The following is a 22,381-nucleotide window of genomic DNA, read 5'->3' as shown; positions in this document are numbered from 1 at the left end:
GAAGAGAAGGAGGCAGGATTGGACAGAGGGAGCTATTGAACTGCAACTCAGTCTTAACGGAAACCACAGTCCACCCATGGGGAGCTCTGAAGCTGGGATGACCCTTTGGAGTTGTTCCCTATTGTATCCTCATAGGGGAACAGGCCTTTACATTCCTGCATCAGTCACTGAATTCCTAGTCCCTGATTTCTAGTTCAGAGTTATTTCACCTACTCCTGTGATCAAGCCATCCCAAATGGGAGAAAAGCTTAAAAAAGTGATCATGGAGAAAAAGTAGGAAAAAAAATGGACTCTGGTACCAGACAAATCTGTGTTCAAATCCTGATACTTCTCTTACTATCTGTCTGTTTAACTCTGCACAAGTTATTTAACTTCTCTGAGCTTCAGTTTACATTTTTGGAAAATGGCAATAAGAATACTTAGCTTGAAAGGTTGTTTTGAAAACCAAATACAATCATCTATATAAAGCATCTTACATAGAGACTTGACACAGAGTAGGCACTGAGTACATGGAACTTATTATAAAAATAGGGTAAATTATTATGCGGTGGTGTGCCTGGTTTTCTCACTTGTAGGGTGGAGTGAATAAGAGTAAAGAAGAGCTACCCAGAAGGGGAAAGGGCATTACATCTTTTCTGTTACCTGGTACTTGTAGGCACTGAGTCAGCATTTACTCCAATGAACAAATGTTTATTTAAAAGGATTTGTACAGACATAACGCTCTTACTTTCAAAGAGAAGAGGAACCTTTTATATATTATGAACACACAGACGCTGTGGCAACTTAAAACTACAGCTAAGAAAGGAAGGAAAAATATCCCCCCTCCCCAGCCAGGAGCTAACACTTTTTCAGTCAGCCAGCCCCAATCCCTGTCCCTTAAGTTTGAGAGTGACTTGACTAGAGATGTGGCTTTGGAGGAGGGAAGAGCTGTAGGGCTTGGGGAGCCTGGTGCCTTTTCTTTTGAGAGGGAAATCCACCTACACAATCCACAGAAAAAGGGGTGGCCAAAAGCTGACCTGAGCTGAGGCTGCCTTAGAGAAGAGAGACTGGAGTAGAAATCCCACCTACCTGCATGTGTAAAGTGATTGGCATTCACTTGAATCTCAACCCACTACTCTGACCTCTAAGATATACCATTTGAGTAAGTGCCAGAGTAATGGTTTTGAACAAAAGTCGACACAAATGTCAGCCTGGGGCCTCTCCAGCCTAAGGCAGCCCCGATAGCAGAACCCTCAGACCAATGACTTAGGCAACGAGTTAGGCAGGACTTGTGGAGTGGGTCTGGCTCCCTGATTTCACTGTGGGGAACATCTGCTACTGATTTTCAAAAGCTAGGGTTTATTATGGGAGAAAAGCCCACAGATTTTAGGATCCCCAGACACATAGCCTGGTACCTGAGAACTTTAATATATCTGGGAAACTGCCAGGTGGTGGGGTGGTGAGCTCAATAATAACAGCCAGGCATCCCAAATGAATATGAAAAAGGAGAGCTTGTCCAAGCTACCTCCGGGCCTTGAGGATGAGATGAGGTTGCGGGTGGGGCAGATAAATGCACCAAGCCTATTGAAAAGTCCAGCAAGAAGACTGTTGTCCCTTCAGAGCCTAAGGCAAAGGTACAGGGAGGGGGCACACTGGAGCCTTCACCTGAAACAAGATATGGGTCTCCCCAGGCCCTCAGGCCTTAGGCCCCAGGCCTCAGGCACAAGAGACAGAGAATCACATCTGGGACTTCCGCCCTTCCCTTAGCTCCAAACAAGGGCAGGGGTTGAAATGTGGGTGAGAGAGAAGGGATCTTTAGACACAACTGTCATTAGCACCTGAACCACATCTCTTCCTAAACCAGAAACTCCAAGAGCAAAAAGAAATAAGAGCAAAGTGAGAGAGGGGTTGTGCTTCCATCACATTAAATAGGAGACTTTGTAGAGGTGGGGAAGGGTTGTTTCACATGGAGACATCAATCACTCTGGCCAAGGGGAGGGGTTATGAGCAGCAGAGCTCTAAGTGTTCTCCCTCTTTTCATTCATCCTGCTTCCGTTTTGGCTTTTTGGGGTTCCTGGACCGACTCTTGGCTTTGCACAGAGGGCATATAGGTGCATTCCGGTGAATTTGTTGGTGACATGACAAGCAGGCCTGGTGGGAGGCACAAGACAAAGCAAGTTAGTGGTCAGATTCTTCTAGGCCATGGCTCATCTTTCCCAGGGGCCCCCACAAGCAATTGCGATTTCCCAACAGGAAGGAGCAAGACCCAAGCAATGAGTCCCAAGTAGCAAGATCTGTGCTGGATGTAAGGGATGCAAAGGATATAAGGGAGTGAGAGTCAAAGAGGGGTACTGAGGAAAAATATCCAAAATTTGGCAATAAGGCAAAATGTGAATTGCATATTCATTAAGCATTATACTGGAGCATGGTCTAACAGGCTCACTCAAGGATTATTTAATTCTCTAGGACAGGTATCAATAAACTTTTTCTGTAAAGGCCAAGATAGTAAATATTTTGGACTTTCTTTTCAGGTCATATGATTTTAGTTGCAACTACTCAGCTCTAACTGCCTTACATAAAAGAAGCTATAGACAATACATAAACAAGCAGGCATGTGTGGGGGCCAATAAAACTTTATTTACAAAAACAGGGAGCAGGTCACACTTGGCCTATGGGTTCTGGTTTGCTGACCCTTGCCCTAGGAGAATGTCTCTTTGTTTGACTATTTACTACTTATTTAAAAAATTGAAGTATAGTTGATTTAAAATGTTGTGTTAGCTTCTGGTATACAGCAAAATGATATAGATGATAGATAGATAGATAGATATTCTTTTCTGTTATGGTTTATTACAGGATATTGAATATAGTTCCCTGTGCTATACAGTAGGACCCTGTTGTTTATCTATTTTATACATAGTAGTCTGTATCTGCTAATCCCAAAAGCCTAATTTACCCCTGTCCCACCCCCTTTCCCCTTTGGTAACCATAAGTTTGTTTTCTATGTCTGTGAGTCTGTTTCTGTTTTGTAAATAAGTTCATTTGTATCATATTTTATATTTCACATATAAATGATATCATATGATATTTGTCTTTCTCGGTCTGACTTACTTCACTTAGTATGATAATCTCTAGGTCCATGCATGTTGCTGCAAATGGCATTATTTCATTCTTTTTAATGGCTGAGTAGTATTCCATTGTATATATGTACCACATCATCTTTATCCGTTCATCTGTCGATGGACATTTAGGTTGCTTCCATGTCTTGGCTATTGTAAATAGTACTGCTATGAACATTGGGGTGCATGTACCTTTTTGAATTAGAGTTTTCCCTTGGATATGTGCCTAGGAGTGGGATTGCAGGATCATATGGTAACTTCCATACTGTTCTCCGTAGTGGCTGCACCAATTTACATTCCTGCCAACAGTGTAGGAGGGTTCCCTTTTCTCCACACCCTCTCCAGCATTTGTTATTTGTAGAATTTTTAATGATGGCCATTCTGACCGGTGTGAGGTGATACCTCATTGTAGTTTTGATTTGCATTTCTCCAACAATTAGTGATGCTGAGCATCTGTTCATGTGCCTATTGGCCATCTGTATGTCTTCTTTGGAGAAATGTCTATTGAGGTCCTCTGCCCATTCTTTGATGGGATTGTTTGTTTTTGTGTTATTGAGTTGTATGAGCTGTGTTTATATTTTGGGAACTAAGTCCCTGTTGGTCGCATCATTTGCAAATATTTCCTCCCATTCCTTAGGCTGGCTTTTCATTTTTGTTTATGGTTTCCTTTGCTGTGCAAAAGCTTATAAATTTGAATAGGTCCCATTTGTTTACTTTTGCTTTTATTTCTATTGCCTTGGGAGACTGACCTAAGAAAACACTGGTACAATTTATGTCAGAGAATGTTTTGCCTGTGTTCTCTTCTAGGAGTTGTATGGTATCATGTCTTACATTTAAGTCTTTAAGCTGTTTTGAGCTTACTTTTGAGTATGGTGTGAGGGAGTGTTCTAACTTCATTGATTTACATGCAGCTGTCCAGCTTTCCCAATACCACTTGCTGAAGAGACTTTCTTGTCTCCACTGTATATTCTTGCCTCCTTTGTCGAAGATTAATTGAACGTAGGTGAGTGGGTTTATTTCTGGGCTCTCTATTCTGTTCCACTGGCTATAAATACTTTTCCATTAAATAGTATACTATTTGACTATTTACTATTGATCAGGGCCCAGATGCTGTGACTTAATGTTGATAAGGCACAAATGGCTTTTGCCCAGTAGAGATGCAAATTATTTTTGTTACAAAGAAAAGGTAATCCTAAAGATTACAGTTTTATTTTCCTGTAGGACATTAACCTGTAGGACATTATTTTCCTGTAGGACATTAACCAGTTCTGGATTTAACATTGCAAACTTATTTTGGCATTCCTTTCTTTTCTTGACTATATAATTATCCGTTCCTCTAATGCTTCTGGAACCAGCTTTGTGATGCTGCTGGCTCCCTTGTTAATGACACACATTCACTATATATTTGTCCGAGTCACGTTTCTAACTTTCTGAAAATTATACCTTAGCAGAGCCTGCCAATCTCCCTGCATTCTAACCTCTCTGGGAATATGAGGCAACAAGACCAGTGGCTCTACTATAGCACACATACACACCACCCCTTCCTCTGTGTCCCAAGCGAAGGCTGTTTTAGGAAGACCCCAAATAAGTAAGGCCAAAGCCCCAGACCCAACCTTCCATGGGGCGGCTTGAGGATACCTTGCTTCCTCCACAGTCCATACCCAGCTCACTCACCTTCATAGGTGGGGGCTGCTGCCTGAAGGTGGCTGTCTGCCGAGTGTCCTGCTTCCTAGCCACTTGGAGTTGTTGGGCGGCAGCGGCTGCGGCGGCCAAGGATTCAGGGATTGGGGGCTCCTGAGGCTCCGTCTGCCACTCTGCTTTCTGCTTCTCAAAGTAACTTTGGAGATGAGAGACATTAGCTGGATCATTCTGAAAGCAAGGAGAACCTTGCCCCTCTTAAGGACTCCATGCTAGAGAACGAAGGGGGTTAGGCTGTGGCTCACTGTAGGAAGTTCCTGCACCCTCTCCAGCCCAAGGCTCTTTTCCCTGGGTACCAGGCCCACTGTGTGTTGGGAAGGGTACTCCTCCTGCTCCTTGGCTCTGACAGGCCCAGAAAAATTTTAAAAATCCCAAAGCTAGCCAAGTCCTCAAAGGGCATTTGTCTGCCCTCCATCCCATGTTCCTTTGCAGTATTCCTATTAAGTGTTCTCAGGCCTCTGCTGGCATACCTCTAGGAATAAGAAGCTCACCACTTCCACAGGCAGCCTGCTCTACCTTAAGGAAGTATGTTCCCTTGTATTCCTTCTACTGAAATGAGCTCTGTGTCTCTGTAAAGTAAGCCTAGTTCTTAACTCTGGGTCTTAAGATAAAGTTCCAGGCTAGCCCCTGGAGGCCATGAAAGCTCACCCTTCTGTGTGTTCAAGGTTTCTGGACACCCCTTCTAGACCTTGACTTGGAAAGTGACCTCTTAAGAGTCACAGACACATACACACACAAAGAGTCATAGACATAGTCTTGTATTGTCAAAATTGCACAAGGAACTTTAAAAGCCATCTAGTAATTCTAGTCTAATCATCTAACAGCCCAACACAGAGACTTACCCAAGGTCATGCAATGAGTCGGCCACTGACAGGCCTGGGGCTAGGACTGGGTACCCTGACTTTCAGACCAGGCTTTATGTGTGTATATATACGTGTGTGTGTGTGTGTGTGTGTGTGTGTGTCTGTGGTGTATGTTGCAGGGACAGGAGGCAGGCAGCTTACTCCAAGGAGAGCTTCTCCTCCTCTTCACATAGGTCAGGGAGCCTCTGCAGGCCCAGAGTCATGCGCAGGGCATCCACATGTTCCTTCAGCGGCTTATACTCATCATGTAGCCGCCGGGTAGACTCTAGCAGCTTGTTTAGGTCATTCTCAGACTGTTTGATGGTGTTTTCCATCTGGAACACAGAGTGAGGCAAGCACAGAGAAAAGACTCCAAGATTCTCAGCGAGGCTGTACAGCTGAGTGGATAATAGCACAGGCTCCAGAGCCAAACCAATCTGTGATCAAGTCCTCAACCCACTATGTATTCTATGTGACTCTTGTCAAGCCTCAGTTTTTTCATCTGTATAATGGTGGTAACATTCATACCTACCTCATATAATCTTGGTGAAGATTCAACGATTGAATTCATATAAGCGCTCAGTACAGGGGCTAACACAGAGTAAAGGCTCAATTAGTGGTAGTTATTATTCAAATATAGCATCTTAGAGCTGGAATGGCCCTTAGAGTTCATGTAGTGCACCCCACCACCATTTTACAAATCAGAGAATTGAGACTCAGAGAGAAGTAACTTCCTCAGAGAAATGCTTCCTAGGAGCAAAGACTACATAAAGACTCAGGGCTTCTGCCTCCCAGACCAGTGGCTTTTCTCCTAGATCAGTGGTTCCCAAAATGCAGTTACCAGATCAGCAGCATCAGCGTCAACTGGGAACTCATTAGGAATGTAAATTCTCAGGCACCACCCCAGATATAAGCAATCAGAAATTCTGCGGTGAAGTCCAACAATCTGTGTTTTAACAGGCCCTCTAGGTGACTCATGAGGCATGTTCAAGTTGGAGATCCACTGGCCCAGATTTTCAGCCCCTCTGTGACTAATACCTTGTTTATTTCTCTATCCTTAGTTAGCTGGCAGCAGAACTGCCAACTCCTCATGAGACCCTGATATCCTGTGATCTTGTGACACAGACAATCCCAGGTAACTACTGTCCAAATTGCATTCATATTTCCTTTAAGACCCTAGGCCTGGCAATATCAGGAAGTAGATATTGCCACAGAAATGAGTCTCCCAAGAATAGAAACTTAGCTCCTTCAAACGTGATTTAAAAAAAAAATTCTCATTATCATAGGCTCTAAGGGTTGGAAAGGGCCTTACAGGTCAGCACCTCCAACCTCCCTCCTGGTGAAGGAATCACCAATACTGCAGCCCAGACAGGTGATCATTCAGACTCTGCTTTAATAACTCTATAAAGTGGGGGGCTTATCACCATAGCAGGCAGTTCATTCCCCACATTCCAAGGGTCTCCAAAAGAGAGACTGTAATGAGGGAGCCCCAGTTGGGTAGGCTGGCAGAGATGGTTTGTTTGGCTTAGTTGGAAGCTTTGGAGCCCTAAATTTAAGTTAGATCCCCAAGGCACCTGCCTGCTCTGCTTTTCCCCAAGGCTAGCTCTCAACTTCTAGACTCCCAGAATGAGAGCACATCAGTGCTGAGTGAGACCTCAGAGGTGACTGAATTCCTCTCATGGTACAGAAAAGGAAAATGAGGCCCCGAGAGAAGAAGGAACTTGTCCAGTGATATACAGTCGATCAGTGACAGAGCCAGGGCTGGATCTCAGAACTCCTGGATTCTTCCATTTCACCATAGCCTGATGCCTACTCCCCCAAATCGGCCACAGCCATATCTCAAGGAGAGTCCACAGCACTCACCACTGCCTATTCCTCCTCAAAGGGCCCAGAAATAGGCTTCAGGCAGCCAGCCACATACCACATTGATATCAGCGTGGATCAGTCGGAGTTCCTCCACATGGGCCATTTTCTCCTGTAGCAGGAGGTCCATCTCCTGCTTGTATTCCTTCAGGTGCCTCTCCTCTGATTCAAGGGCCTCAAACTCAGCCTTCAAACGGGTCTTGATCTTTTCCATCTGCAGGGTCTTGTTCCTGCCATTCCCCCAAAGGAGGAAACAGACCAGCAGGAGAAGGCAGGAAAAGGGAAATGGAGTACAGAGTTAGGGAAATGGAGTACAGAGTTAGGCTCTGAGCCAGGGCTATCTTGTTAAGCCATCTTTCTAAGCTTCCCTCTCTTCAGGCAGAGGCAGCCTGAAGCCGTCCCCACAAAGGCAGGAGATTCTTTCTTCTAAGCTAAAAGCTCAGTGGCTCTTGAATGGGGATGATTTTGTTCCTTGATGGAGCATTTGAAAACATGGGGCAGGTTTTAGCTGTTAGATTTATTCAAGGGAGAGCACTACTGGCATTTAGTGGATATGGGCCAGAAATGCTAAACAGCCTCTCAATGCACAGGAAAGTCCCACATCACAAATAACTCCCACCCAAGATGCCAACCATGACCTCTTGAGAAACTCTAGAGCAGCACTATCCAATAAATTTTCTACAATGATGGAAATTTTCTGTATCTATGCTTTCTAATACAGTAGCCACTAGGCACATGAAGCTACTGAGCATTCAAAATATGGCTAGTGCAACCGAGGAACTGAATTTTGAATTTTATTTAATTTTACTCAGTTGATTAAAATTAAGTTTAAACAGCCACATGGGGATAATGGCTCTCATATTGGACCACACAGCTCTATAGGGTCCCCTCATCAGTTCCAGAAGAGGCAGGAGACGGGAAGAACTGCAGCTCATTTCTTTTCCTAGAAAGCATAAAACCTATTTCTGGTTGTTAAATCCCAATTGCATACCCTCTGGCTCAGTAATCCCACACCTAGCAATTTATTCTAAGGAAATAAGTCAAGGAAGCAAAAAGTTAATACACAGGGATATGCTTTCTGGTCTATGGGCAAAATTGGAATATTTGGCAGCCACTAAAAGGCATCATTATGAAGACTTGTGACATGGAAAATGTTGAAGATACTCCATGAAAAGGTATATACACTAGGATTGCAATTTCAAAATACACGTGCATGTGACTAAACAAAAGGAATTGGCAAGAGTACAGTTTCAAGGATCTTTGAGACCACTGAAGCCTGCCTAAGTGAAAGAGCCACAAAACTTTGGAAGGAAGCCCCTCTAGGGCACACTGATGCCCTCCCACTCACTCTCTACTCTCTGGTTCTCAGGTTCTGTCTAGCTATCATCCATTACTCAGATTAGGCATCTCCTTTATTCTGCCTCAGTAGCTGGCTTTCTCCTCTGCCCCAGCCCATCCCATGGTTACTCTTGCTCCACACCCTGGCCTCTGGCCTCTGACCTCAGCCTGCTTCTGTGTTCATTCTCTCTCCTTTCTTCAGCATTGCCTGTGGCTCCTGCCTCAAGAGGTGGCCCTCAATGGCACAGAACCACAGAAAGAATTATGTAAGGTGGGTAGGATGACAGGCGAAATTTTTCTTTCAATATTCAAAATTTTCTTTTCAAGTTATTATATTGCTTTTACCTTAGAAAAGGTTAAAAGGATGGGTGTTATTATCCCATCTGTAAAGAAGGAAATTGGGAGTTCAGGATGGTAAGTTGCAGTAAATGGGATGTTGTGATTTGAACCCAGGGCTCTCTAACACCACCCACTACTCCACACTGCCTGACTGGGGTTACCCAGACTAAGGGGCGTAAACATATTGAGGGTTCTCGGTATACCTGTTCAACTGCCTTGCAGAGGGATGATAGTGATTTGTACTGGTCAGTTAATCCACTACTTAGAGCCCCCTCCCATCTAGACTTCTATTCTCTTCCTCTAGATTGCATACAGTGCAGTCTAAACTTCACCTAGCCCTACCCCAATTTACAGATGGGAAAACTGAGATTCAGAGTGATATAGTGTCTCACCCTGACTCATACAGCCAGTTTGTGGCACTGCTAGGCCTAGAACCCATTTCTGCAGGCAGAGCCATAATTTGAAAGGAACATGGGCTTTAGATTCAGACGTGGGTATGATTCCTGGTTCTGCCCCTGACTAGCTATTTGCCCTTGGACAATAAGAATAACAACTATATTTATAGTTTAATTATATTCATTGAGCACCGATTATGCACCAATTATAGAAGGCTTGAAGATACATTCATTCAACAAATACTTATGGAACATTTATCATGTGCCAGCCACTGTACTAGGTGCTAGAGATAGAGCAGAGAACAGGACAGCCTGTGGACAGGAATCTTCATCTAATGAGGAAAATAGACCCTGAACACATGTAAAACTAAGTGGTAAGTAATATGGTTGAAATGCAGAATGCAATGGAAGGACACACCAAAGGGTTCTAACATAGTCTGAGGGACACTGTAGTCAAGGGGGCTGTCACAGGAAGCTCCCCTGAGAAACTGAGAATGTGACATCTAAGCTAAGACCTGGAGAATGGGTCGGAGGTAGATGGTGGGTAGCAGGTAGACATAGAGGAGAGCAGTCCAGGCAGAGAGAATACTATTTGCAATGGCCCTAGAACAGAAAAGAATGTGGCACATTAGAGGAACTGAAAAAAGGTCAGTGTGGCTGGAACACCTACTGCAAGTGGGGTGTGTGTGTGTGTGTGTGTGCGTGCGTGCGCGCGTGCGTGTGCGTGTGTGTGTGTGTGTGTGTGTGTGGTGGGAGTTGTCTGAGATGAAACTAGGGAAGTTGCCAGAACACAACCTGGAGATTGAGATGAGCGAGTACTTTTATCTTCAGGAGAAGGGGGAATCATTGTAGAACTTTAAGCAGCAGGAGTGACATAATCGGATTCTCTCTGTTCACTTCTCTCAGCCCTGGTCTCTTCATCAGTAACACAGGAATGATAATAGCACTTACCTTACAGGTTCTTTGCTGAGGGCTAAATGAGCTAAGACATGTAAAGTCCCCAAGCAGAGTATGTGGCACGTGGTGAGCAGTCAACAAATGATAGTACCTATCCCTCCCCACACTGCCCAACTCTTCTGCTATGGTTATCTCCTTTACCACAGTGGTTTAAATTTTGTTATAAAGAGCCTACAATGGGTAGGATGTGTGTATAATGTGTGTGTGTGTGTGTGTGTGTGTGCATATGCATGTGTGCACATGTACTAGCATGAGTAGCAAGGTATATTACCACTTATTAAGACTATAATAATAATCATTAACATAAGTCACCTCGTAATGTCAGTATGAATAATGGCATTTTATAGGGCTGGCCCAAGACTTCCTAATTTGTGATCAATTCAGTTAAGATGCTAGCGACTACTACTAAATGAAATCAGGGGTGAGAGGTCTCTCTCACTGACACTTCATAGAAATCAACATAGTACATCTTTCCCTGCTTGGATGAGTGCCTTTTATCTAATCCTCCCTCCTCCATCCATGTCCAATTCTGCTTATAGACAACCCCATGTTGTCGGGCAGGGGACACTGCAATCCCAGATTAAGTCAAAATAAACCAAAGGTTTTCACCTGGTGGGGTCACAGTTAAAGTGCTGCCTGGAACTGGAAAATCAAAGGCACAAAGGCTTCCTCAAAAGCACCGTGATATTTCCTCTTCTTCAGGAGTAAGGCTGTCACCAGCAAAATGGCAGCTTTATCCTTTGGGTATGAGGGCCAGGGAGGCCACAATCCAAGGTGTTTTGGAGCCTTTTCCTATTGTCCACTGTGGCAAGAAATGGCAAGGACTAGGGACCCTGACTAAGGGGCAGAAGGGCTAAGACTCCTCGTTATGAGAAAGAAGCAGGGTTATGAAGATGGAGTTCAGAAATAGCCTCTATTTACTGCTATTTCTAAAGTCAGTTTCTCAGGGGCTGGCGGGGAGCCCGGCCCATGCTTTAGTGGAGGGACAGCGGTGTCACTGCAGCCTTTGACGGTACCACTGTTACCTCTCAGCAGTGGTTTACCAAGGGCCGGGCAGTGAGAGCAGTCCACCCCAGGTGCGGAAAATAAAGAGGTGCATTGTGTGCAGAGAAATAAAAAAAAAAAAGAACCAATTAAAGTTGGTCTGCTCTTTATTATCACCATGCACTGACAAGTCTAAACAATGTCCACTGAAGGACATCTGGACTGATTCCAGTTTTTGGCGATTATGAATAAAGCTGCTATGAATATGCAACTACGAGTTTTAGTGTGACCGTAAGTTTTCATTTCTCTAGGATAAATGACCAAGACTGCAATTGCTGGTTTGTGTGGTGATTGCATGCTTAGTGTTTTTTTTTTTTTTTTTTTTTTTCGGTACGCGGGCCTCTCACTGCTGTGGCCTCTCCCACCGCGGAGCACAGGCTCCGGACGCGCAGGCCCAGTGGCCATGACTCACGGGCCCAGCCGCCCCGCGGCATGCGGGATCCTCCCGGACCGGGGCACGAACCCGCGTCCGCTGCATCGGCAGGCGGACTCCCAACTACTGCGCCACCAGGGAAGCCCCATGCTTAGTTTTTTGAGAAACTGCCAAACTGTTTCCCAGAGCGGCTGTACCGTTTCACATGCCCGCCAACAATATATGAGTGATCTAGTTCCTCTATGCAGCCAGCCATTTTGCTTGAACTGTTTTAAAAGGTATATGGTGATACCTCAAAGTGATCTTAATTTGCATTTCCCTAGTGGCTAGTGATACTGAACATCTTCTCATGTACTTATTTGCCATCTGTATGTCCTTTTCCAAAAAATGTCTGTGCATGTCTTTGGCCCATTGGACTGTTTGTTTACTCAGGGCTGAGTATTGAGAACTCTTTATGTGTCCTAGATATGAGTGCTTTGTCAGATATGAGGTTTGCAAACATTTTCTCCCATTTATTAGCTTGCCTTTTCATCCTCTTAACCAGGTCCTTAGCAGAACACTTAAAACTGTTTTTTTGATGAAGTCCTATATATATATATATATATATATATATATATATATATATATGACTTCATAATATATATATATATATTATGGATAATGCTCTGGTGTCATGTCTAAGAGTCTTCACTAAGCTCTAGGGTCTGCAAATTTTCTCCTATGTTATCTCTGAGTTAACTTTGGTACAGAGTTTGAGGTTTAGGTTGAGATTCTTTTTTTTTTTTTTTTTTTTTTTTTTTTTGCTTATGGATATGCAATTGCTTCAGTACCGTTTGCTATAAAGACTGTCCTTCCTTTGTCGGATTACTTTTGCACCTCTGTCAAAAATCAGTTGGCCATACTGTGTGGGTCAATTTCTGGATTCTCAATTTTGTTCCAATTACCTATGTGTCTGTCCCTTTGTCAGTATCACACAATCTTTTTTTTTTTTTTTTTTTTTTTTGTGGTACGCGGGCCTCTCACTGTTGTGGCCTCTCCCGTTGCGGGACGCGCAGGCTCAGCGGCCATGGCTCACGGGCCTAGTCGCTCCGCGGCATGTGGGATCTTCCCGGACCGAGGCACGAACCCGTGTCTCCTGCATCGGCAGGCGGACTCTCAACCACTGCCCCACCAGGGAAGCCCAGTATCACACAATCTTAATCACTGTAGCTATATAATAAGCTTTGAAATCAGGAAGAGTGATTTCTCCCATTTATTTTTATATCTCAAAATACTTTTGGCCATTCTAGTTCTTTTGCCTTGCCATATAAATTTTAGAATAATTTTGTCTATATCTACCAAAAATCTTTCTGGCATTTTGATGGGAATTTTATTAAATTTGTACGTCAGTTTGGGAGGATTGGCATCTTTACTATATTGACTCATCTTCCAAACCCTGGATACAGTGTCTCTCTCTATTTAGATCTCCTTTGATTTGTTTTATTAGCATTTTGTAGTTTTCAGCATAAAAGTCCTATGCATCTTTTGTTAAATCTTTGTTTCACTTAGGTATTTCATGTTTCTGAGTGCTTGTAAGTGGTTTCATGTTTTGTAATTATAGTTTCCACATGCATATTTGCTATTTGTTTTTAATGCTGATCTTACATTCTGCAATCTTGCTGACTCACGTATTAGATGTAGGAGTTTTTTGGTTTTTTGTTTTGTTTTTGACTTATCAGGATTCCCTACATAGACAAATCATGTTATCTGCAAACGAAAACAGTTTTATTTCTTCCTTTCCATCTTGTACGCCTTTTATTTACTTTCCTGCCTAATTGTCCTGCCTAAAACCTCTAATGCTATATGGACTAGCGGTGCTGAGAGTGGACATCCTTGCCTTGCTCGTGATCTATGTAGGACAGCATTCATTCTTTGACAAGTAAGTGTATTGTTAGCTAGCTGAAGGGTATTTGTAGATGTACTTTATCAAGTTGAGAAAGCCCCCCCACCCCCATTCCTAGTTTTTAAAAGAGATTTTATCATAAATATGTGCTGACTTTTGTCAAGTGCTTTATCTGTATCAATTGACATAGTCATGCGATTTCTCTTCTTTAGCCTTTTGATATGATAAATAATATTGATTGATTTTTGAATAACAAACTAACCTTGCATCTCTGGAATAAACCCCTCTTGGTCATGGTGTCAATTCTTTTTTAATATATTGCCGAATTCTATTTGCTAATACTTTGATAACGATTTTTACATCTACAATCATGAAGGATATTAATTTATAATTTTCTTGTATTGTCTTTGCCTGAAATTGTTTCAGGGTATTAAGGGCTTCATAAAATAAATGGAGATGTGTTCTTTCCACTTCTGCTTTTTGGAGACACTGTTAAGAAATAGGGTTAATTCTCTTTAACCATTTGTTAGAATTCTCCAGTGAAACCAAATGGGCATGGAGGTTCTGGTTTTGGGGGTTGTTACTTTACAAATTTAATTTTCTAAATAGTTTCAGGGTTATTCAAATTATCTATTTTATATCAGGTGAGTTGTGGTAGTGTTTTTTGAGAATCGGTCCATTTCATGTAACTTGTTTAATTTACACGAGTAGAATTGTTCATAGTATTCCTTTGCTATTCTTTTGAAGTCTGTGGGGTTGGTAGTGACATTTTCTGTTTCATTCCTGATGTCTGTAATTTGTGTCTTCTCTCTTTTTTCTTGGTTAGGGTTGCTAGAGGTTTTTCAATTTTATGTATTTTTTCAAACATTAAGCTTTCTGTTTCATTGATTTCCCTACTTTTCTTTCTGTTTTTAATCATCAATATCTGCTCTTATCTGTATTATTTCCTGTTTTCTGCTTGCCTCGGTGTTATTTTGCTCTTCTTTTCTAGTTTCTTGAGGTAGGAGCTTAGATTATTAATTAGAGGCATTTCCTCTGTTCTAAAGTAAACATTGGTGCTAAAAATTTCCCTTTCACCACTGCTTCTGCATCATCCCATTTTGATATGTTCATTTTTCATTTTGATATGTTTCATTTTCACTCAGTTCAATGTATTTTTATTTCACTTGAGACTTCATCTTTGAAACATGCGTTATTTTAGATTTTTTTTATTATTATCTTTTTCCTGGTATTTTTTCTGACTTCTTGATTTCTAGTTTGACTTTATTAATGCCAGAGAACACACTGTATTTCCTGTCTTTTAAATTTGTTAAGAATTTTTTTTTGTATCCCAGAATATGGTCTATCTATATTGGTATATGTTCCATGGACACTTGAAAAGTATGTGTATCCTGTTGTTGGGTGGAATGTTCTATAAATGTTAATTAGATCCTGTCATTGATGGTGTTGTGGAGCTCTATACCCTTGCTGATTTTCTGTCTAGTTCCATCAAATGATAGACGTATGTTAAAGACCCCAGCTATAATTGTGGCTTTGTCTATTTCTTCCTTTGGTTCTGTCAGATTTGCCTCTCATATTTTACAGTTCTGTTGTTGGTGTATACCCATTTAGGACTGCTAGGTCTTCTTGGCAGACTGACACTTTTGTCATTATCTAATGTACCTCTCTGTACCTAGTAATTTTCTTTGCTCTGAAGTCTACTTTATCTGATATTAATATATCCATTCCTGCTTTCCTTGGATTAATGTTTCCATGGTATATCTTCTTTCATTATTTCAACATACCTATATCTTTATATTTGAAGTGAGATTCTTGTAGACAGCACATAGACGGGTCATATTTTTTAATCATCTTGGCTGACCAGTATTTGGATTGCAATATTTAGGCCATTTATATCCGGTGTACTTATTGATAAGTTAGAACTTAAGTGTATCATTTAATTTTTGTTTACTATTTGATCTCTCTCTTATTCGATTCTCTGTTTCCTTTTTGCTGCCTTCCTATCTTTAATTGAATGTGTTTTGGAATTACATTTTACCTATACTGTTTTTAAGTGTATCTCTTTCTATAGTTTTTTCAGTGGTTGCTCTAGGTATTATATTTCATAATTTATCATAGTCTTCTGTGTCATCTTTTTATTAGGGTGAGTGAAGAGTAGAAACATTACCTCCCTTTTTGCCCCCTTTACCCTCCACCATTTATAATATAACTATCTGAAATATTTCTCCTACATAAGAGTTATGTTTGTAGAGAACCATATTACTGCTTCCACCATCAGAAATGATTTAGAAAACTAAACAGGAGAAGGAAAATGTAATGTATTTTAATTATATTTTTACTCTTTCTCTTGGTTTTTCTTCCTTCCTGATATTCCATGTTGTCTTCTTTTAGGAAAGATTCCTTTAGCTATTATTATTTTAGGGTAGATCTGCTGGTGACAGATTCCCTTAGTTTTCTTCATCTGAGAATGTCTTAATTTATTCCTCATTCTTGATGGATATTTTTGCTACATGTAGTATTTGCAGTTGATAGTTCTCTTCTTTCAGGACTTGAAAAATCTTGTGCCACTTCCTTCTGGTCTCTATATTTTCTGATGAGAAATTCACTGTCATTCAAACTATTTTCACCTATAGGTAAGGTGTAATTTCTCTTTGACTTGGTTAAGGCATTCTTTGTCCCTAGTTTTCAGACATTAACCATGATGTGTCTTGGTGTGGATTTCTATGAGTCTATCCTCTCTGAATCACTTGGCGTATATCTCTTGACGAATCTGGAGAGTCTTCAGCCATTATTTCAAATATTTTTAAATTTCACCCTCTTTTTTCTCTGTAGATAAGGCCTCTCTGTTGTGTAATTCCTCTTCCTTCCTTCCTTATGCCTTCCTTCCCTTTTATCCCCATTTCCTACACCATTTACGCCCCACATAGGCAACCATTCAAAACTACTTAATGCCTATTTATTGTGTTGCATGTGCTCTTCTAAATGGTAAATTATTGATGTATATTAAGGAGAGAAAAGGAGAGGAAGGAGGAGAGGGAGAGGGAAAGAGAGTGTGTGTGTGTGTGTGTGTGTGTGTGTGTGTGTGTGAGAGAGAGAGAGAGAGAGAGAGATCTAGAGAGTGTGAGCGTTATGGACTGAATCGTGTCCCTCCAAAATTCATATGTTGAAGCCCTAATCCCCATTGTGAGTGTGTTTAGAGGGGGGCCTTTAGAGAGGTAATTAAGGTTAAATGAGGTCATAAATGTGGGACCCTAATCCAATTGGACTGGTGCCCTTTGAAGAAGAAGAAGACACACCAGAGGTTGCCTCCTCTCTGTCTCTACATGCACAGAGGAAAGGCCATGTGAAGACATAGCAAGAAGGCAGCTGACTATAAGCCAGGAAGAGAGCTCTCACAAGAAAGCAAATTTTCTTGCACTTTGACCATGGACTTCTAGCCTCCAGAACTGTGAGAAAAGAAATGTCTGTTGTTTAAGCCACCCAGTCTGTGGTATTTTGTTGTGGAAGACTGAGCAGATTAACACAGATTTTGGTACCATGAAGTGGGGTACTACTTTAATAAAAACCTAAAAATGTGGAAGTGTATTTCGAACTAGATGAGGAGTAGAGGCTGGGAGAGGTTTCAGGCGCATGCTAGAAAAAGCCTATATTGCATTGAAGTGACTGTTGGTAGAAACATGGACATTAACGATGCTCCTGGTGAGGTCTCAAAGAGAAAAGAGGAACGTGTCATTAGAAACTGGAGAAAAGGTGATCCTTATTATAAAGTGGCAAAGAATTTGGCTGAATTTTGTTCTAGTCTTCTGTGGAAGGTAGAGCCTGTGAACAATGAAATTAGATATCTAGCTGAGGAGATTTTTACGCAAAGTGGTGAATGTGAAGCTCAGCTGCTTATAGTAAAATGCAAGAGGAGAGAGAGAAATCAGCAGAATCATTAAGCAAGATGAACCAGAACTTGAAGATTTGAAAAATTCTCGTTCTATCCATATTGCAAAAAATATAAAGCATCTTCTGGAGAGAACACCAAGGATGTGGCTAGAAAACCACTCCTTGAGGAGATTACTCATTATTTTAATTAGGTATCTCAGCAGAAGTCAGGAACAGAGATGGGATTATACAAGCACAGGCACTGTCAGCATGGACCAAGGGGAGCAGAGGGAGGATGAAATAAAGGAAAGTTTTTGGAATCTACAAGGCAGGACAATAGCGTTACTTAGCTGCAAACATGCTTCATCCTTCAAGTAAAGGAAAGAATGACACCAAAGGTGATTAAGAGATCATCAGGGCTGCCATTCCCACCATTGGGTCTAGACCTAACAGGCCCTGGGGGCAAGGCTGTTGCCTCCTCAGTTTCAGTAGGACAGGCTTCCCCTGACTAGTGCCTCAGGAGAAAGGCAACAGCAAAGGGCTGTGAGGGTGGGGGTGATACTGCCCAAAGCATCCAGCCAAAGATTATTCTCCAGTCTGAAAAATCTAATGAAATTTGCCTTGCTAAGTTTTGCACTTTCTTGGGATCTATCATCCCTCTCTTCTTTCTGGTTTCTCCCTTTTCAAAAGGGAATGCCTATCCTATGCTTGTCCTATTACTATACTTGGGAAGCAGATCATTTGTCTGGTTTCACAGCTGGAGGGGAATTTCGCCCTTTGGATGAATCATAACTCACGTCTCATCCAAACCTAAATTAGGTGATATTTAGATGAGACTTTTGACTGGACATAGGTTCTGGAGCGCATTAAGACATTTGGGGCTGTTGGGAAGGGATGAATGAATTTTGCATGTGAGAAAGACATGCATTTGGTGGGAGGCATAGGGAGGAATGTTATGGAATGCACTGAGTCCCCTAATATACATATGTTCAAGCCCTAACCCGCAAAGTACTTTGAGGGAACTTTCAGGGAGGTATAAGGTTAATCTCCAAAATATTTGGAGAGAGAATTTTAGGGAGGTGTAAGGTTAAATGAGGTCATCACAGTAGAGCCTTAATCTGGTTGTATTGACGTCCTTATAAGTAGAGGAAGGGACGCATGAGCTCTTTCTGTCTCCACACAAGACCAGAGGAATGGCCAAATGAGGACACGGGGAGGAAGCAGCCATCTACAAGACAGGAAGAGAGCCCTTACCAGAAATCAAAATTTCTGGTATCTATATCGTGAATCTCTAGCCTCCAGAATTGTGAGAAAATAAATGTCTGCTATTTAAGCCACCCAGAATGTGTTATTGCTTTGTGGCAGAATAAGCTGACAAATACACATGTGCCTGGGCACACGCGTGCATGCACACACACACACACACACGCACACACACGGTATAGACTAATGATAACATATAGTTTTCACATGGCACTCTGATGTTAAGATACAGGATTCCTTGCTTCTAAGTGTGGTCATCCACCACATTTTACCTGTCCACCCTTCCAAGGATAAACTCTCACTTTGTTTCTATATCCCCCCTCCACAAACAATACTTTGATGAATTTTCTTGTACCTGTCTGAGTAAATTTAGGGGGCTATATCCCAGGAGTGGGAAATCTGGCGCACAGGTAACGTGTATTCTTATTTCATGTAAGCAGTGCCAATTTGCTGTGCAAGATGGCTACACCATTTCACACTCCCACCAGTAGTGCATGAGGGCACCTGTTATCTGTGCTTGTACTCAGAAAGGAGGAACAATGGGGAAGCTTAGGGGATGCCCCAACTGGAGACCTGTAACAGAATGCACCCTGAGCTGGTCTCATTTCTCTCTTAAACAACCTCTGCCTGACTCACCCAGCAGCTCTATCTTACCACCATCAAGATCTGATTAAGAGCTTTGACTAGTTATTGATGCTCTGCCCACCCCCATGCCCCATCCCTGATCTCTGGGGGTTAAATAGAATTTTATCTGGAGCTCTCTGTATGTATTTGGGCATTTTCAGTGAAGCCAAGCCCTTGGCACAGACGGCAGACAAGTGATTCACATACAGCCAGTGGGACTCACAGACCAATGTGGGTAGGACCTGAGCACATGTGACTCTCCAGGCTGGGAGGGACCTTCAAAGGCATCTGTCGTCCCTTTGCCAACCACTGCTTAAGTGCTTTCTATAACATCACTTCCAAGTGTTCAATTAGGCCTTCCTTGAACAACGTAGTCACAGAGCTCTCACTATTTCTCTAGACAATCCATTCCTTCTATAGGCAGCTCCAACAATTTGAAAACCCTAGGGTCACACAGAACACAGATCAGATGCTCCTTGTCCCCCCCACCTTATTCATTTTCCCCCCGTCCATAATAATAGAACCTCTGATTTTCATCTGGGCATGTGACACCTTGACTAAGGGCTGTATTTCCCTCTCTCCTTTGCAGCTGTTTGTGGCCATGTGACAATGTTCTGGCCAGTGGGATGAAAACACATGTGATATGTGCAACATCTAGGCTGTGACCCTAAAGGGAAGGAGTGTGCCATTCACTTCTCCTTTGCCCTCTTCCCACTGCCTAACATGTATACACAACATCAAGTCATCTTCAACCCTGTAGATGAAGGCTACACCCTGCACATGGTGAAGCAACAATATAAAAAGAGCCTGAGTCCCCAACATGGAATAACCACACAAACCACAGGTCACTTGTTCCCAGACTGATAATGTGAGAGGGAAATGAACTTCTGTCTTGTTTTAACCACTGTTAATTTGGAAGCAAGTTGGATTAGCTTTACCAATAAACATCCCAGTTAATTGGCTACTGTATTTAATTGAATCTAAAATGCCATTGGACATAGGGTACACATTATCTTATGGATTACTAAGAGAAAAATGCTACCTATTATATTATGACAAAATGTTTTCTTTTAATTTAAATGTTCATTTAATAGTTTTTGAAAGAGCTCTGGTAGACTGATTTAAGACACTATTTTAATCAGACTTTTCTAGTCTGAGTCATTTCTCATACACAATAACTTTTTATTTCAAGGGAAAACCATGATGAACTCGTTTTGAAGATACTTTAAATGGCAATTAAACTCAACACATACAGTGATAATCATGCACATAATTCAATTGAAGGGATGATAATATGAACAGCCATGGCCAAGTTCGCATGTGCCAATGCATGAACAATAACACAATTCCCTCTTGGCCAATGGCAGTTGTAAGGTAGAATTGTATTTAAGACACATCCTGACTTTAGATTTTTAAAATATAAAATATGTGTGTATTAAATGGTGAAATCTGGTCCTTTAAAACCAAATTTGGGGAATAACTTTCACTTCCACTCTAGTCAAGATAGAGTAACAGGGACCAGATTTACCCACCTATGCAAAATAACTAAAAGCAAAACAAACAAAAACACCAAGACAAAATATATGAAAAAAAAGTGGTGCTCAAGTCATTGGATATCAGGCAAGTAAGGTCAGTGATCTCTGAGAGATGGAAAAGCTCAGATGAGCCTGAAGATTGCCCCATCCTACTGCCTAGAGAAATATTCTAGACTGCAAGACAGGGATGGGGAACTCAGACAGAGCCTGGCCATCTCCCTCAATTGAGGAAATGGAGATATGAGTCTGGAGAATCCAAGGAAACTCGAGTTCACAGGAAAGAGTTTTGGAGAGGGGAGACCTGTGTAGAGAGAGAATGCTTACAATTTTCAGAGGCTCCCCCTCAAGTACTCACTGAATTATTGATCAGCACATGTGTGTAAGGAAAGTAACTACCTGAAGCCAAGGAAAGAAAGACCTCAAAGGATTAGAGGAAACAGTGATCAGAGTCCACAAAGGGCTGAGTATAGTGACTGTTCCAAACAACAAAGGTAGAAAATATTCACAATTTGTATAGCATTAGAGTACAAAGACAAGTTCTGCCTCAGTAATGAGGAAAATGAGCTCTACACTAAATGCTGATATGGTCCCACTTAACTAAGCTGAAAAGCAAGGCCCAGAAGGATAAAACAGATTCCAAGTGTCTTAATGGCATGCCATAAGGAAGCTCAAGAATATTTATAGGAATGCAAAAATATGCAGTCAACAAGGTAAATTTGAAAATGTCTGGCATCCAACCAAACCTTGCCAGGTGTGCAATTTGAAGCAGGAAAAATGCAATCCACAATGTTGAGAATAAAAATCAAAACTAACCAAGAAATGACATGGTTGATAGAACTAGTAGCCAAGGATACAAGTAGTTATTATAAATGCATTTCATATGTTCAGAAAGCTTGAGGAAATACTGGCCACATTAAGTAAAGTTGTGGGAGAGATGAAAAATACCCAAATAAAATATCTAGAGATGAAAACTACAATGTCTGAGGTGAAAACTACATTAGTCAATTTAGACAATAAAGGAGAAAAGATTAATGAACATGAAGACATACCAATAGAAAGTTTCCCAAATGAAATATATAGATAAAAATGGTCAAAAAAATAAACAACATCAGCAAACTGTGGGACAACTTCAAGTGACTAAAAGTACATGTAACTGGAGATGAAGAAGGAGGAAGAAAAGAAAAATATTTGAAAAAGTAATAACTGAAAATGTTTCAAATTTGATGAAAACTATACATGCACTGATCCAAAATGTTCAACAAGTCT

At 41.6% G+C, this 22,381-nt stretch overlaps 1 protein-coding gene across 3 annotated transcripts in view; it reads right to left on the bottom strand.

Moving 5' to 3' along the window:
• Positions 1-679: 679 nt before the first annotated feature.
• ZC4H2 (zinc finger C4H2-type containing) overlaps positions 680-22,381 on the bottom strand; it is a 35,921-nt gene continuing 14,219 nt past the window's right edge. For 2 of the 3 annotated variants that reach the window (XM_060137563.1, XM_060137564.1), the window contains 4 exons: positions 7,557-7,728; positions 5,798-5,970; positions 4,770-4,932; positions 680-2,130 (listed from right to left, as the gene is read on the bottom strand). In XM_060137563.1, coding sequence (XP_059993546.1) covers positions 2,017-2,130; positions 4,770-4,932; positions 5,798-5,970; positions 7,557-7,728 — 622 coding nt within the window. In that variant the 3' untranslated portion in view covers positions 680-2,016. The remainder of the gene's footprint in view (positions 2,131-4,769; positions 4,933-5,797; positions 5,971-7,556; positions 7,729-22,381) is intronic. The other variant, XM_060137565.1, reaches the window with a different exon arrangement.

The sequence above is a fragment of the Lagenorhynchus albirostris genome, chromosome X (assembly GCF_949774975.1).
Source record: "Lagenorhynchus albirostris chromosome X, mLagAlb1.1, whole genome shotgun sequence".
NCBI lineage: Eukaryota > Metazoa > Chordata > Mammalia > Artiodactyla > Delphinidae > Lagenorhynchus > Lagenorhynchus albirostris.
The sequence above is the reverse complement of the archived record's forward strand: the minus strand, read 5'-3'. Positions and strand labels throughout refer to the sequence as shown.